This window comes from Hypanus sabinus, unplaced genomic scaffold, assembly GCF_030144855.1.
Source record: "Hypanus sabinus isolate sHypSab1 unplaced genomic scaffold, sHypSab1.hap1 scaffold_62, whole genome shotgun sequence".
NCBI lineage: Eukaryota > Metazoa > Chordata > Chondrichthyes > Myliobatiformes > Dasyatidae > Hypanus > Hypanus sabinus.
This window is the reverse complement of record NW_026781476.1, coordinates 413,539-431,488: the sequence shown is the minus strand read 5'-3', so window position 1 is coordinate 431,488 and position 17,950 is coordinate 413,539. Positions and strand designations below refer to the sequence as shown.

The 17,950-nt window shown below is 45.9% G+C and overlaps 1 protein-coding gene across 1 annotated transcript; it reads left to right on the top strand.

The window, feature by feature from the left end:
• Positions 1 to 952: 952 nt before the first annotated feature.
• LOC132389642 (zinc finger protein 229-like) lies at positions 953 to 13,051 on the top strand. The gene is made up of 2 exons (XM_059962171.1): positions 953 to 1,019; positions 6,217 to 13,051. Exon 2 carries the CDS (start codon positions 6,628 to 6,630, stop codon positions 7,933 to 7,935), a length of 1,308 nt encoding a protein of 435 aa, XP_059818154.1. The 5' UTR covers positions 953 to 1,019; positions 6,217 to 6,627; the 3' UTR covers positions 7,936 to 13,051.
• The last annotated feature ends 4,899 nt before the right edge of the window (positions 13,052 to 17,950 follow it).

Genomic DNA, 17,950 nt, shown 5'->3' with positions numbered 1-17,950 from the left:
ACGAAGAATTCCACACACATTCCACGCTGGGTAAACGAAATAACAGTCGCCAAAGATCTTATCCGTCGATTAGTTCCGAAATCCACTTAGAAATAACACCAGGTGACAGTGACAGGAATATCGTCTTCAAGTGGTTACCACAGAACACCCCGATTCCAGGTAAGGGCCAACAAAAGTGATACCACAGGATACTCCAGCAAATCCACACATATGGATGATACGAAGTGACAGTCACACATCCGTTGTGCACTGCGTGCCGATGATCAGATCAACCCAACCTTTTGGGCATGGAAGAGTTGCAGCCTATAGCAGTCACACGCTGAAGTTCCAACAGCTTGTCTCCCTCTCCCGCTCCCGCTCCCGCTGCCGCAGCTTGTTCCTGACGTCACAGCCCCGCCTCACTCAGCCACTTAAAGCGACACTCACAGTAAACGAACCTGCGGTCTCGAAATACAATGCACCTCTAAAGTCTGACAGCAGACTAGCGAGTGAATCTTCGTTGGTGCAGAGTCAGAAACCGAAGATTTGCCAGCCTGAGTCAGGGGTTAAAAGTGAAAGATTAGAAGCATTTGGAAACTGGTTGATTGAAAAAAAAGGTGGTTAATTTCTGCAAAACACAGGTGGAAATCAACAGATAAGGCAGAAATTTTGGAGAGGAATACATAGAAAATGTTTTCTCAGTATTTCCAGCAACTGCAGAATCTCCTATGATTTATATCTGCATTTTACTTTGGCATTAGATACACGTTGATATTGAGTATATTGCTTATGGGAGCCGCTTTCTGCGTTAAAACAGCTGCAGATTTTTTCTATACCCAAGATAAAAAAAAATGAGTTATGGACATTGAACCGGTGCTTGCAGAAATCTTTAATGGCACCGTGATTACCCATAGGGCAATTCGTTCAGAATTTCGCCGGCGCTGAAGCGCCGATGAAATGCGCAGGCGTCAGGCTGAGGCCGTCCCTGAGTTTCACGCATGCGCGCAGTGCACAGAAGGATTTGAAAATGTCGGTTGCAGGTAAGAGCGATAAACCGTGTTTTTATCTTAAATACCGACTTCAGGATAATTCCTCTGAATTTCGGACACCGTGGGCAGCAATCCCGGGACAGTCCTGTCCTCTTCCCTCTCTCTCAGCCCCACGATCCGTACACGGGCCCCGGGGAGCTTCTGGCTGATAAGGGAATGGGAACCGATGGATCTCTCAGACAGAGCTGAGCTCCAGCTATCTAAACGCAAGGATTAGGAACTCGGAGAAAGGGAACAAAATCTTTTACATCAGCAGTTGAGAAAATCACCTTTGTTCTACCTCCAATCACTAACAAGAGAAAATCTGCAGATGCTGGAATTCCAAGCAACACACACAAAATGTCGGAGGAACTCATCATTAGTACTCTTTTCCGTAGATGCTGCCTGGCCTGCTGAGCTCCTCCAGTATTTTGTGTGTGTTGCTTCCTCTACCTCCTCTTGCTCTGGACTTTTCTACCGGTGAGAACATGTTTTGTCCCATTCTCTCTGGGTACATTATGATATCAAACACCTTTGCCCTGGGCAACAAGTAGCTTTCACTTCACAAATGTGCCAGACTCCAGTGAGACAGACTACTGCCCATCCCTTCATATTCATTGGGATTTCATTCACTGAGTTCACCACCGTCAGTCATTGGGGGCGGGTTCAGGGGGAATATATATGTAGAACACAGAAACTAGTGATGCCTGTTTGCATTTTGGTGATGCAAAAGTTGCTGGAGAATTTGCAAGTGGGAAGAAGTGGAGTGATATTTGGAAATCTGACTTCTTAAAGCGTAATTTAGCAAGCAAACCACATATGGACAATGTGTAAAAGCTTTGGTGAGAAACTCCTGCATTTCCTGTTACAGGCCTGCTACATAGGTTGTGTGAGAGTGCAGATGAACTCGATCAAACCCAGAGGAGATCAAAGTTCCTATTGACAGTGATTTGCTAGCTGTGAAAATGAATACCTCTCTATATAAAATTCACTGTGCACATCTTGTCACTGGGTAAAAAATACACAGTACAAGATTTATCTGCACACTGGTTATTACAAATTAGAGGGTTATTCGAGGGAAGGAGGGGAGACCTGTAGTGTCCCTGATGCCCTCCCCTACAAGTTGTGCATCCAGCTGCAACTTGTAACCCTGCACTTCAATGAGCTGCTTGAAATGGGTGAATTCCATATCATCCAGCAGTTGGAAGGGGTGATAGATATGACATGAAGAGAGGTGAGTTACTCCCAAGGTGCAGGACACAGGAAACTGGGTGAGAGTCAGGAAGGGGAATGAGGTTAAATAGGCATCGCAGAGTACTCTTGTGGCCATTTCACACAACAACAGGTGGACCACTTCAGAAGCTGTGGGGGGAATGACCTGGCAGAGGAAAGTCAAAAGACTGATAGGGGATTCGTTAGTTAGAGGAACTGAACAAGAGGGGATGAATATCCTAGTGGTAAGACTTGCTAGTGATAGTGAGCAGGGGAGGGGGTGATGTGGTTAAAATAAGTTGTAGGGGGAATGGGAGCCAGAATGACAGAACAGATAGTGGAGAGGGTGAATTGATTTGACTTTATTAGATACATATTTCATAAACATGAGGAGTAGAAATATATACCTTACATCATCTAAATGGGCAATGTGTAATTTATAGTAATTTATAATAGATAGTTTGTACATAGGACAGTCAATATAACATCGAAATGCAATTGTATCAGCATGAATTAATCAGACTGATGGCCTGGTGGAAGATGATGTCCCGGGGCCTGCTGCTCCTTTGGCTGTGGTACCATTTCCTGGATGGTAGCAGCAGGAACAGTTTGTGGTTCTGGTGAATTGGGCCTGTTTGTCCCTGGTATTCGTTGGGCCCTTTTTACACACCTGTCTGTGTAAATGTACTGAATCATGGAAAGTAGATTGTGCAATGTATAATTTCCTTGTTTATATTTAGAGACATTTTTTGGTGTATAAAATGATGAGGGGTATTGAGCGTGTGAGTGGCCAGAGGAGTGTTTTTTCCCCCAGGGTTGAAATGGTTAATGCCGCTTTTCCACACTCCCATAGATCCTTTGTCCATCTCCTGAGTAAATAGAGATGGAAAAATATTTAAGATCTCCCCCATCTGCTTTGTTTCCACACGTGGATTGCCATTCCGGTCTTCCATAGGACCAACTTTGTGCCTTGCAATCCTTTTGCTCTTAATCTATCACGAGAATCCCTGAGGATTATCCTTCACCTTTTCTGTGACAGCAACCTCATGCCATCTTTTAGCCATCCTGATTGATTTCTTATGTGTTCTCTTGCATTTCTTATACTCCATAAGAAACTGACTGCCTATCCCTGTTATGCAATTCCATTTTGTGCTTTACCAGGGTCTCAATATCTCGTGCAATCCAAGTTTCCCTACAGTTTCTATCTTTACCTTTTATTCTGACATACCCGCTTACTACTTTCAAAATTTCGCTTTGAAGCCTCCCATTTACCAAGCACACCTTTGCCATAAAGCAGCCTGTCCCAGTCCACAGTTGCCAGATCCTTGTGTTGATTCCAGGTGTTGATCCATGCCCTGAACACATCAGCCTTTCCTATGCTGCTCCTTGTATTGAAATATACAGGGCTCAGCATATTCACTGCACCATGCTCAACTTTTTCATTCCTGACTTTGTCTGAGGCCTGAACAACATCTGTCTCCAAAAACTCTCCACTATCTGTTCTGTTATTCAGGCTCCCATTCCGCCTGCAACTTTAGTTTAACCCTCCTTACCCCCACCTCCCACCATGCAGATCTATAACCCCTTTGGCTTTCCTCTCCCAGATCAATAAAAAGGAGGTGCATACCAGGTACAGGCAGAGAGGAACAAATGGGGTACTTATGAAATACAGGAAATTCAAGTGAACACTTATGAAAGAAATAAAGGCATGAGGTTGCCCCAGCAGACAAGGTGAAGGAGAATCCTCAGGGATTCTGCAGATATGTTAAGAGCAAAAAGATTGAAAGGGAAAAAATTAATTCTCTGGAAGATCAGAATGGTAATCCATATAAAGGGATAACATAGACTTGGGGAGATTTTTTTTGCATCCGTATTTACTCAAGAGATGAACACAGAGTCTATAGAAGTGAGGCAAAGCCGCATCAACTTCATGGACCCTGTACAGATTACAGAGGTGGAGGGGTTTGAGGCAAATTAGTGTGGATCAATCCCCAGGGCCTGACAAGTTGATCACTAGGACCCTGCAGAAGACAAGTGCAGAAATTATCGGGGCCTTAGCACAGGTATTTAAATCATCCTTAGTGACAGGTGAGGTACTGGAGGATTGGAGGACAGACAATGTTGTTCTGCTGTTCAAGAAAGGCTGTAAAAATAAACTAGGAAATAATACGTCGGTGGGCTTGACATCAGAACTGGGAAAGTTATTGGAATGTGTGTGCAGGAACCAAGTATATACTGTAAGTATTTGGATAGGTGTGGACTGATAAAGGATAGACAGCATGGCTCTAGCCAATCTTATAGAGTATCTCAAGGAAGTTATCAGGAAAGTGGATGAAGGCAAGGCAGTGGATGTTGTCTACATGGACTTTAGCAAGGCACTTGACAAAGTCTCATATGGGAGGTTGGTCAAGAAGGTTCAGTCACTCAGCATTCAAGATGAGACAGTAAATTGGATGAGAATTTGGGAGAAGCCAGTAATTTGGGAGAAGCCAGAGTGTGGTAGCAGATGGTTGCCTCTCTGACTGGAGACCTCTGACCAGTGGTTACCACAGTGATCAGTGCTGGATCTGTTGTTGTTTATCATCTATATCAGTAATCTGGATGATAGTGTGGTTAACTGGATCAGCAAATTTGTGGATGACAACAAGACTGGGGGTTTAGCGGACTGCGAGAAGACTATCAAGGCTTGCAGTGTCATCTGGACCAGGTGGGAAAATGGTTTGAGAAATGGAAAATGGAATTTAATGCAGACCAGTGTGAGTTGTGGCACTTTGGTCTGACCTACCAAGGGAGGTCTTTCACAGTGACTGGTCGGACACGGAGGAGTGTTGTAGAAGAAAGGGACCTGGGAATACAAGTCCTTAATTCACTGAAAGTGGTATCACAGGTAGATAGGGATGGAAAGAATGATTTCAGCCCATTGCCCTTCATGAATCAAAGTACTGATAACAATAGATGGATGTTATGTTGACTTCTAGAAAACATTGGTGAGGCCTAATTTGAAGTATTGTGTGCAGTTTTGGTCACCCACCTACAGGAAAGATGTAAAAGAAGTTCAGAGATTTCAGAGAAATTTCACAAGGATGTTGCCATTTCTGGAGGATTTGAGTTATAAGGAAAGATTGAACAAATCAGGACTTTATTCCTTGGAATGCAGAAGATTGAGGTGAGATTTGATTGTGATAGAGAGGCACAGATAGTGTTAATGCAAGCTGGCTTTTTCCATGAAGATTGGATGGGACAACAACCAGAGACCATGGGTTCAGGGTGAAAGGTGAAATGTTAAGGGGAACATGAGGGGAATCTTCTTCACACAGACGGTCATTCGGCTGTGGAATGAGCAGCCAGCACAAGTGGTGCATGCGAGCTCGATTTCAAAACTTAAGAGGTTTGTGTTGGTACCTGGATGGTAGAGGTGTGGGAGTGGGCTGTTTAAATAGTTCAGCACAAACTAGATGGCCCAAAGTGTCTGTTTCTGTGTTCAAATTTTTTATGATTGTGACAAGAACCTGAAATAATACAAAAATTCACTCTAACCCATTTTGACAGCTGTGTGAACCAACCAGTCATTTCAGCAGGAATTTTTTATATGGCGTTAAAACTGTGGCACTTTAAGTTAATAATACATAAAAGAAGATCCCAGCTGCACGTCAAAAAAAACTATTTGTGTGAGAGTGTTTCAGTTACTGTGGGGCCAGGAACCCATGCAGCTCAGTGGGAACAGGGAATTATACCAATGGGGAGAGTCAAACTGAGCCAAGGCACAGATTGGAGATGGCAGAAATGCCCCATTCTTATAGAGACAGGAAGAGCATCAGGGAATTGATGGTCATTCCAGATACCAGCACTCTGCCCAGTCAGGAGATGATTTCTCTGTCCAACTTGGGTAGAACCTCACTGTAACAGTGTGATACCAGATCAAACTTTGGCAACTCAAGTAATGTCATCTGAAATGTTGTCCTACACCCATTGATGGATTTTGTAAATCTTTTTACAGGTTAAAAATGAGAAGGAATTCGTCTCCAGGAAGCTCAAGCACGGCACAACAGTTTTGTTGTCTCTGTCTAGATATTTAAGAAGTGGAGCAAGGATCCAATTGACCATCCTTCCTGCTCAGACTGTGGGGAGGGATTCTCTCGGTCATCTGACCAACTCGCAAGCCCGTCACTTTACACAGGAGAAAGGCCTTTCACCTGCTCAGACAGTGGGAATGGATTCACTCGGTTATCACAATTGAAGGTACATCAGCAAGTTCACACTGGGCAAGGCCATTCACCTGTTCTGTGTGTGAGAAAAGGTTTAGTTGGTCATCCCACCTGTGGACACACCAATCAGTTCACACCACACTGGGCAGAGGCTGGTCATCTGCTGAATTTCTGGGAAAGGATTCACTCAGTCATCTGACCTAATGGCTCACCAGCCACTTCACACTGGGGAGAAGCCATTCACCTGCTCAGAGTGTGGGAAGGGATTCACTCAGTCATCCCACCTACGGAGTCACCAGCAAGTTCACACCGGGGAGAAGCCGTTCACCTGCTCAGTCTGTGGGAAGGGATTCACTCAGTTAGCTAACCTACAGAAACACCTGCGAGTTCACACTGGGGAGAAGCCATTCACCTGCTCAGAGTGTGGGAAGGGATTCACTCAGTCATCCCACCTACGGAGTCACCAGCAAGTTCACACCGGGGAGAAGCCGTTCACCTGCTCAGTCTGTGGGAAGGGATTCACTCAGTTAGCTAACCTACAGAATCACCTGCGAGTTCACACTGGGGAGAGGCCATTCACTTGCTCAGTCTGTGGGAAGGAATTCACTCATTTGTCCAGCCTGCAGAGACATCAGCGAGTTCACAGTGGGGAGAGGCCGTTCACCTGCTCAGTCTGTGGGAAGAGATTCACTAATTTATCCAGCCTACAGAGACATCAGCGAGTTCTCAGTGGAGAGAGGCCGTTCACCTGCTCAGAATGTGGGAAGGGATTCACTCAGTCATCCCACCTACAGAGTCACCAGCGAGTTCACACCGGGGAGAAGCCGTTCACCTGCTCAGTCTGTGGGAAGGGATTCACTCAGTCATCCCACCTACAGAATCACCTGCGAGTTCACACTGGGGAGAGGCCATTCACTTGCTCAGTCTGTGGGAAGGAATTCACTCATTTATCCAGCCTACAGAGACACCAGCGAGTTCACACTGGGGAGAGGCCGTTCACCTGCTCAGTCTGTGGGAAAGGATTCACTCTGTCATCTACCCTACTGGTACATCAGCGAGTTCACACTGGGGAGAGGCCGTTCAGCTGCTCAGTCTGTGGGAAGGGGTTCACTCACTCTTACAACCTACAGAGACACCAGCGAGTTCACACTGGGGAGAGGCCATTCACCTGCTCAGAATGTGGGAGGAGATTTGCTGACTCTTCCACCCTGCAGAGTCATCAGCGAGTTCACAGTGGAGAGAGGCTGTTCACCTGCTCAGAATGTGGGAAAGGATTCACTCTGTCATCTACCCTACTGGTACATCAGCGAGTTCACACTGGGGAGAGGCCGTTCACCTGCTCAGTCTGTGGGAAGAGATTCACTCATTTATCCAGCCTACAGAGACATCAGCGAGTTCACACTGGGGAGAAGCCATTCACCTGCTCAGTCTGTGGGGAGAGATTCACTCAGTCATTCACCTTACAGAGACATCAGCGAGTTCACACTAGAGAGAGGCCGTTCACCTGCTGAGAATGTGGGAAAGGATTCACACAGTCATCCCACCTACTGGCACACCTCTCAGCTCACAATGGGGAGTGGCCATTGTTATGCATCCCTAGGTTTTGTTTGCTGTGGACTTTCATTTTAAGAGAGAGAGAGGGAGAGATTAAAAAGACAAATCAGTCCAATTTGCAGCTTGTTTACATCGTGTGCAGCTTGTTTAGTTTTAACCAAGGACACAGACACTCAGAGACAGACAGAGACAAAGGAGGAAAAATGGAAGGGTCGAAACCAGGGAACTAGTGGCCAAGGGTCACTGTTTGGAACTTTCCTTTGCCCACAAGGGTGGATTCACCTTACATCGAATGTGTGGTTGTCACCTCATTTGATCCATAGGAGTGGATCTGATTTGGGATATCCTGTGGAGACCACTTATGTGTTACCCCTTGCCTGGCTGTGGTGTGGTAGTTCACTTGAAGATGATACCCCTTATGACAAGTCACTTCGGATGATAATTAGTATGTGGATTTGGAAGGATGACAGATAAAATCTACGGTGACTGTTGGTCTCGTTTTACCACCATGAAACCTGTGGAATACAACATAATTGCCTTCTCTCAACATTTACCCTGGATTACAAATATCTCTCTCTCATCACCTATTCTGTAGTTGAACTGAACTTTCATACTTTACCATCTCAAAACTCCAAGCCTTGTTTCCCCTGAGAATAGTTTGGGAGATTTATTTCTACAGATTTATACACATAACACTCATGAGGAAATCTGCAGATGCTGGAAATTCAAACAACACACACAAAATGCTGGTGGAACCCAGCAGGCCAGGCAGTATCTATAAGGAGAAGAAATGTCAACGTTTCAAGCTGAGACCCTTCATCAGGACTAACTGAAAGGAAAGATACTAAGAGATTTGAAAGTAGTGGGGGGAGGGTGATAGGAGAAGTCTGGAGGTGGTGGGATGAAGCTAAGAGCTGGAAAGGTGATTGGCAAAAGTGATACAGAGCTGGAGATGGGAAAGGATAATTGGACAGGAGGCCTCAGGAGAAAGTAAGGTGCGGGGGAAGCACCAGAGAGACATGGAAAACAGGCAAACAATTAAATATGTCAGTGATGGGGTAAGAAGTGGAAGAGGGGCATTAACAGAAGTTAGAGAAGTCAATGTTCATCCCATCAGGTTGGAGGCTACCCAGCCGGTATATAAGGTGTTGTTCCTCCAACCTGAGTTTGGATTAATTTTGACAGTAGAGGAGGCCATGGATAGACATATCAGAATGGGAATGGGATGTGGAAATAAAATGTGTGGCCACTGGGAGTAGTCTGTTGCTGCTGGTTTGTTTCTAAAGCGTTATGGTTTGTAACAAAATGGGGCCTGCGTCTGGGATATGAACAAATTTAAGGATTGATTTAATATTGATTTCATTGGATAAATCCCTTTTGATTTATTTGTGTGTGGAAAATCAGCAGCAATGGATGTTGATAGATATCTGGAAGTGTGAACCTCTCAGGCATTAGAGGACACCAGAAGGATTGAGTTATTGAGTATTGCTAAAGTGTTAATACTTGCTAAGGTGAAATTGACAATGAGGAGGGCACAGATGCAGAGGATAATAGCTGAACATTATGTATCTGAGGATGTGTTTAAAGTGGAGGAGTTGGAGGTGTTTCCTGAAAGTAAACCTAGTGAGCTTGAGCTCCAGTGCAAGTTAGAAAAATTAAAGATGGAGGCAGAGGCAATTTCAGGCTGGAGAGACAGAAAAGCAGTAAGAAAATTCTCTTACAAAGTGTAATTAAGGGGAAGGCTTAGCAAGCTTATTCTGCTTTGACAGTAGCTGAAGCAGCTGATTATTTACTTATTTATGCTGACCCAGTCATTGCCACTGGGCTATAAATGTGCAGGATCTGTGTGTGGTTCAGTGCTTTGCTCAAGGACACACACGTTGCCTCGGCTGAGGCTCGAACTCATAACTTTCAGATCGCTAGTTCAACACCTTAACCACATGGTCACACACCACACATTATGACCTAGTGAAACAGGCTGTGCTCAAAGCTTATGAGTTGGTCCCAGAAGCAGACAGGCAAAAGTTTAGAAATCTGTGAACCAGACATACAGAATTTGCTTATGAGAAATTTGTGTCTTTTGACCACTGGTGCACATCTGAACATGTAAATGATGATTTTAACAGCTTGAAAGAGTTGGTTTTAATTGAAGAATTCAGAAGGTGTGTCCCTGATGACAGAAAGACGTATTTAGATGGAAATGATGCTGCCACTATGCAGGAATCTGCTGGATTAGCAGATCAGTTTGCTTTAACTCATAAAGTTATGTTTACCCTGAATAAGAGTTTCCAAAAGGTACTTGTCAAGATTTGGGTAAACCTAATGAGCTCACCACAGTGGCCTATACCTGCATTCGGTGAACCCTTTTTCGAAAGTTATAGTGGATTGTGTTGGCCCATTGCCAAAGACCAAAGCTGGCCTTCAGTATCTGCTAACTATTCTGTGTACTGCATCCAGATTCCCAGAGGCAATGCCTCTCAGAAATATTAAAGCTAAAACTGTGGCGAGGGCTCTTACCAAGATTTTCACATTATTCGATTTGTCTAAAGAAATCCAGTCTGATCAAGGATGCAATTTTACATCTGGATTATTCCAACAGGTAGTTTCTGAACTGGGAGCAAAACAAATTGCATCATCTGCGTACCATACAGAATCACAAGGGGCTTTAGAAAGATTTCATTCTACCCTCAAAACAATGATTAAGACATACTGTATTGAAAATGGAAACGACTGGAATGAAGGAATACATTTGCTTTTGTCCACAGAAAGAGAGTCAGTACAGGAATCACTGGGGTTTACTCCATTTGAAATTGTATTTGGTCGCAGAATGACCTTTGACCTTGTTAAAAGAAACGGTGGATTGATGGGGATGTACATGTTAACTCGTTAGACTATGTTTTGATCTTCAAAAATAAACTACACAAAACCTGTAGTCCAGTGAGACAAAACTTAAAAATTTCTCAAAACTAAATGAAGTGTTGGTTTGATAACAGGGCTCGAGAAAGAAAATACCAGGTGGGAGATAAGGTGCTTGCCTTATGTTGACGAATCCACTTCAGGCGAAATTCAATAGACCGTATGAGATAGTCTCTCAAATTAATGATGTGAATTATGTAATTAAAACACCTGACTGACGTAAACTAACACAGGTGGTACACATAAATATGATAAAACCTTTTTTGAACAAGTAGGTACCATCTGTGTGTGTTGTTGTCAAAACAAATGAATCTGGTAACCCTGAGAATGAAACAATTGACTTGTCTGAGACTTTTCACAAGCCAAACATGGTCCCAGTTAGGTTAATGAACTCGGTTGTTCCAGAAAACATTGCTAACAGGTTGTCTCATCTGCAGCCAAAGCAACAACAACAGCTGAAGGAATTATTTTTGAAGTTTAAAGATTTATTTCCCTTTGTTCCCAAGCAAACCACGGTCGTAGTACATGATGTAGATGTTGGTCAAGCTAAACTGATTAAACAACACCCAAATTGCATGAACGTAGAAAAGTGTAAATTGGCTGACCAGGGATTTGAGTATATGCTGGAGAATGGTATTATTAGGCCTTCAAAATGAGATTGGAGTCACCCTGCATTATTGTGCCCAAACCTGATGGTAGTGTTAGATTTTGCACTGATTATAGAAAGGTAAATGCAGTAACAAAAACAGATGCCTATCCTATCCCTAGAGTGGATGATTGCATCGATAAGGCTGGAAAAGCTAATTTCTTACAACGATTGATCTGTTGAAAGGGTATTGGGGTGTGTTCCATTGATGGACAGAGGTAGAGAAATTTCTGCATTGGTGACACCATCTGGGTTGTATGAATACAATGTTTTGCCTTTTGGAAGGAAAAATGCTCCAGGAGCATCCCAGAGAATGATTGATTTTGTAATTCGAGGGTGAGAACACACAGATACCTATATTGATGACTTAGCTACAGGGGAGTGGCACTTGGGAAGAGCATATCTCTGCAGTAGAAAAGCTATTTGACAGGCTTTCCCAGGCCAGCCTTACAGTTTACTTGGCTAAGAGTGAATATGGCCATGCCAGTATGACCTGTCTTGGCTATGTTGTAGGTCAAAGCAAGTTGGCTCCTGTTCTGGCAAAACTCCCAGCAATTTCTCAAGTTCCTATTCTGACTGCTAAGAAGGCTCTTAGAAGGTTTCTGGGAATGGATGGATATTATCGTAAGAACTCTGCTGCTATCACTCTTCCTCTGACCAATCTCCTGAAGAAGCGTGAAAAGTTTGTTTGGACCGAGCCCTGTCAGGATGCATTTGATCGATTGTTATCAGTATTTGAGATTAGGCCAATCAATGTAGTGCTGTCAGCAAATTTAATTAGCAGATTGGAGCTGTGGGTGGCAACACAAGTCATGGGTGCACAGAGAGGAAAAGACAGGGCCAAAGTGACAACCCTGTGGGGTATGTGTGCTGAGGGTCAGAGAGACAGAGGAGATGGAGCCCACTCTTACTTCCTGCTGGTGATCTGACAGGAAGTCCAGGATCCAGCTACACAAGGCAGGGTGACGGCCAAGGTCTCTGAGCTCCATGTCGATTCTTCGCGCCTTTGTCTGACTACTGCTCTGCCCATGACTGCAAGGAACTTCAGAGAACTTTGGAGAGCAGAGAACATCAGAAAAACAAGTCTCCACTCCATGGACTCTTCCTACACTTCCCCTCCCTTGGAAAAGCAGGCCATGTACTCAAATAACCTCATAACCTGGACATTCTTGCTGCAAACCCACTCCCCCATCGGGGAAGAGATACAAAACCCTTAAAGTGCGTAACATCAAGCTGAAGTATGCCTTCCTGTCTACAGCTATAAGCCAAATGAGTGATAAAATGGACTCGACCTCACAATGTAACTCGACGTGACCCTGCACCATATGTCTACCTGCACTGCACTTTCTCTGCAGCCACAATGCTTTCTTACAGTGATTATTTTGTTGTATATCAGCTCAATGTACTGTTGTAATGTATCCATCTGCGTGGATGGTACATCAGGCAAGATTTTCACTGTAGCTCAGCACATGATGATAATAAACAAATTTCCCATTTTAATTGTGTGGAAATATTAGACAGACTGAGCTTCTGCTCTGGAAGCTCAGAAGGAAACTGAACTGTTGTCATTTCTGTGGAAAGCAAATATATGGAAAATGCTTCAATCTCACATTGCGATCAGTGGTAACTGGGATCAGGTGACCGGTGGTGGGTCTCCCATATCAATATCAGAATCAGGTTTAATAGCACCGGCATGTGTCATGAAATTCGTTGTCCCTGCGGCAGCAGTAGAACCTGATTCAGAACAATAGATTTTAACAATTGTGATTTAAAATATGAATATACATATATATATAGTACAAAAATGGAAAAAAATGTAATAAGCTATTTTAATTGTGTGGAACTATTTGACTGACTGGGTTTTGCTTTGGAAATTCTGAAGTGAAGATGAACTAAACTTTACACATTTATGAGAAGCTCAGAGAAATAGAAAAGGCTAAATTCTCACATAAACGGGTCAGACACCCAGAAACATCGGCTGCACTTCAGCACCACAAAACAGTGGAATGAAACATGCAGAAACTATTGCAGAGATAAAAGCACTGTCCACCCACAACGAGAGGACGTGACAGATCCGGATCTCACTGACTTGTCTGAACGGGTGAAAGGTGAAGCTACACGGACACATAGAGCAGTGACCCACAGATGCTGCAGATCTGCAGAAAAACATGAACGGGGAATGGGATCAGGTGACGGGTGGAGGGTCTCCCTCCTGAACCGCTGACTCTGCTCCTCTCCCCTCACATGCTGCCCGACCCATCCACCGCATTCCCCACATTCCCCATATTTATCCCAGATACATGTTTATTTTTCCACTCCATATCTTCCCCCATCCCTTTCCCTCCACCTCCAGGTCACAGAGTCACCGGCTCAATTCCCATCCAGGTCCAAAACATATTTCAGACCCAAACAGGAAATGTTCACGTTTCATTGAAATCAATTCTGTGTTTATAAACACTAATTTCTATTCACATTCCTCCGGAGCCTTGCTGGACAGGAACACTGAAACATCAAGTGAGAAGCAGCAGGAAGAGGCCATTCAGCCCCTCTAACCATCAGCAAGGTAGTGGCTGCTCTACCATCTCAGCCACATGTGTCTGCCCAATCCTCGTTTCCTCCACCCCTTCGGTCTCCACTCATCTGCCGGCCTCTGTTTTACATGGGGACGATAACTGACTCTTCACTGCCCTCTGTGGAGGGTATTTACAGACATTCACCACCCCCGCAGTGGAGACATTTTCCCTCATCTCAGTCCCGGACCCTCCACCCGTTTCACAGACTGGGATCCCTGGTTCAGCTGGTAATGATGTTGTGCATTTCAATGTTCACCTCTCAGTCCTCGATTCTCCAAATGAAAGGGTTATCGCATTTGATATTTCTCCATATGATGACCCCACCACCCCAGGGATCGGTCTGGTGACTCTTCATTGCACTCTCTATAACAAACATTCTCTATCATCTTTGTTAATCCTCTGTGGAATTAATTTCCATCTTCTGCAGCCCCGTGTTGCCCCGATCACTCACCTCCCACCCCTGTCACTATTTCCACCTTCCCACCTCCCCCCTCACCTGGATCCACCTCTCACTCCCCGGCTCTTGCCCCATCCCCACCCCTCACCTCTTTTCTCTGACTATTTCCCGTGCACTCTCAGTCCAGAGGGAGGGTCTCGGCCCGAAATGTTGACGGTTCATTTCCCTCCACAGATGCTGCCCGACACACTGAGTTCCTCCAGCAGTTTGTTCTTTGGTCTGTATAACCCGTGTCAGTATGGGGAGCGGGATTTTACACCATATTCCAGGTACAATCTCAACAAAGCACAAATAATTGTCACTTTGTCCGGACCATCGGCCCCGCTTGCAGGGCTGGTGTCCCCAATGTGGTGAATCCTTCTACTCGGCACCACCGTGGGCTCAGACATTTCCCCAGATGAGCCCCTCCTGTCCCCACCGGGACAAACATCCTGTCCGCCCCCTCTCTCACCATCTTCATCCTTTCAATAAAATCCTCCCCGGGGAACCGGCATCAACCCGACGGGCCGAGCGGTCTCCTCCTACCTCTCAGCGATACATCAGACTCCGGCCGCAGGAGACGCTTCACAAACGCCCCAACTTCCCTCGGAGGGAAATGGAAATAAATCAGAAAGCGGACATTTACTTTGGGGTTTTCTCCGCTCTGAGGAGGCGGTTGGCGCTTGAGCGGGAGACGAACTCAGCGGGGTAACGCCCACTCGGCTTGTCCGCCTCCGCGACTGGTTGTAACCAGCGATTGACATCGCATCGCACCAATGGGAATAGCGCAGCGCCTGAATCCTCTGTTGACTGCGGTGGGGGAGGAACCGGTCACGTGATTATTAGCCCAGCCGTTAAACCGATAAAGCGCGAGCACAGCAGCGCGTGGATGACGTAAGACCGCGCACGTGAGGGCAGATCCAGGTGTGGGGAGCCCATGTGTGAGGTCAGGCGCGTGCGGGGAGGAGCTGTGTGACGTCACCTGTGGGCGAGCGCTGGCATTTAAAAGCACCTTAATGGACTTTTCAGTGGGACAACAACATTAATCCCGGGTTTCATCACTGAATCCAGTGTTGTGGGATGTAAAGTCCCCTGTTATGTGTCCGGCTGTGCCGTGTTGTTGGTGGAGTGGGCAGCGTGGTGTTTGTCTCGATTCGGGTCACAACACCAGCATTGCCAGCGGGGTCCTCACACAGTGTACGAGTCAACAGAAAACCTCTCGTCCCTGTAGTCTTTGTCTCCTGGTAAACTCAACATCCTGACAGTGTGGACCATAGATACCCCCTCCTCTTAGAGTCAGGGGATCATTCAGACAGCTGATCGCTGAGGGGAATTATATTTATTGGTCATTAAAGTTCACCCAGATTCGTTTGGACGGATTTGATGTGGAGTTCGGGGTGTCACAGTGAAAGGGCCGGACGGCCGAACTCTCTCCGCTGTCCAAACATCCTTCCAGGTGAGGCGACACTTCACCTGTGAATCTTCCGGGGTCGCCTGTTGTGTCCGCTGCTCCCGATGCGGCCGCCTCCACACTGGTGACACCGGCTCCTCCACAGTTGTGCGGGGTAGGGGTGATTTTTGGGGTTGATGATTGGGATGCTGTTCTTCTTGATGCGGGGGTGGGGTGAGAGTTTGATTTTTTCTCTGAACGACTTTCATGCTTTTTCGTTCTTTCATGGCTCTCTGGAGAAGAAAAAAATACTTGCAGTTGTTTATGGATACCTGATTTGATAATAAATTAACCGTTGAACTCTCCACTCCAAGCAGGACTTCCCGGTGTCCAAGCATTTTCATTCCGATGCCCATTCCAGTTCCAACTTGTCAACCCATCGTGTCCTCTTGTGCCAAGATGAGGCCACCCTCAGGAACCAGGATCACATCTCATATTCCGTCTGGGTATCCCCTTCCCCAACTTGATAGCATAAGTATCGATTTCTCCTTCCTGTGAACAAATTTCCCTCACACCCCTCCCTCCCAGACTTTTCCCGTCCTCTCACATGCTTATCTCTTCTCTCTGGGTCCACTGCTCCATCCCTTTCTCCTGTTCTCCACTCTCCTCTCCTATTAGGCTCTATTTTCTTCTGTCCTTGAGCTATCCCACCTACCTTGCATCACCTATCACCTTCCTGCTGGACATTTCGCGCCCTCCCCGACTTTATTCAGATTTTTCCCCCATTCCATCTCAATCCTGAAGCAGGGTTCAACTGGAAACTTCGACTGTTGATTCTTTCCGGTAGATGCTGCCCGGCCTGCTGAGTTCCGCCAGCATTTTGTTTGTGTTGCTCTGAATTTCTAGCATCTGGGGACTTCGTCGTGTTTGTGATTTACCTCTCCGTTGCCCCTCCCGCCTCCGGCCAGTGGTGGCTCCTGCATGGACCTCCAGAGACTGTTCGCGCTGCATGGGCCTCCGGCCACGGGTGGCGCTGTGTGTACCTCCGCCCACCGGCGACTATGTGCAGACCTACAGCCACCGGTGGCGCTGTGCGTACCTCCGACCACCGGCGACTATGTGCAGACCTCCGGGCACAGGTGGCGCTGTACGTACCTCCGGCCACTGGCGACGATGTGAAGACCTCCGGCCACTGGCGACGATGTGAAGACCTCCGGCCACTGGCGACGATGTGAAGACCTCCGGCCACTGGCGACGATGTGAAGACCTCCGGCCACCGGTGGCGCTGCGGAGAACCTCCGGCTAAACGCATGCGGTTTCTCACTGCATCTGTTGTTAGCGGTTCTCCGATTCGAGCGGGGGTGAGTCGGATTTGAGCCCGAGATTGTGTGAATCTGGGCCGGTTGCATTGCGCTCTGCGGCTGGAGCAGGGGTGCATTGCCAAGTTTTTGCTGCCGGAGCTGTACGAGGGGTGATTGATAAGCTCGTGGCCTAAGTTAGAAGGCCTGAAGTTATACAGCTCTCGGTACCTGCACGTGTAGTTCAACTCTTTGTGTGATAATGCAGAAAGTTTGAAATTAATAACTTTTGTGGTATTTCTGTTTCAGATAATTGAAAATAGCTAGGATTTGTAAACACGAGGAAATCTGCAGACGCTGGAAAGGTTTTGTAAAATTGACTTCTTCCACCTTCAGCCACGAACTTATCGATCACCCCTTGTATGTCACACCAAATTTTTGTACCTGCTCATTTCATGTACTGAACAACTTCCTTGCCCCATTCACGTAACACATATGTAATGAGCAGTTAGACAAATTGGGTGTCTCTCTCTCTCTCTCTCTCTCACACACACACACAGACACACACACACACACACACACACACAGATGAGAATATGGCTTTTTATAATGTCAAGCACTATACCAAGATGAAAGAAATATATATGAATTCCAGAGCTCCACAGACATATAGTGATAGTTAAGACATAAGTTAAGATTATAGCCAATCACTG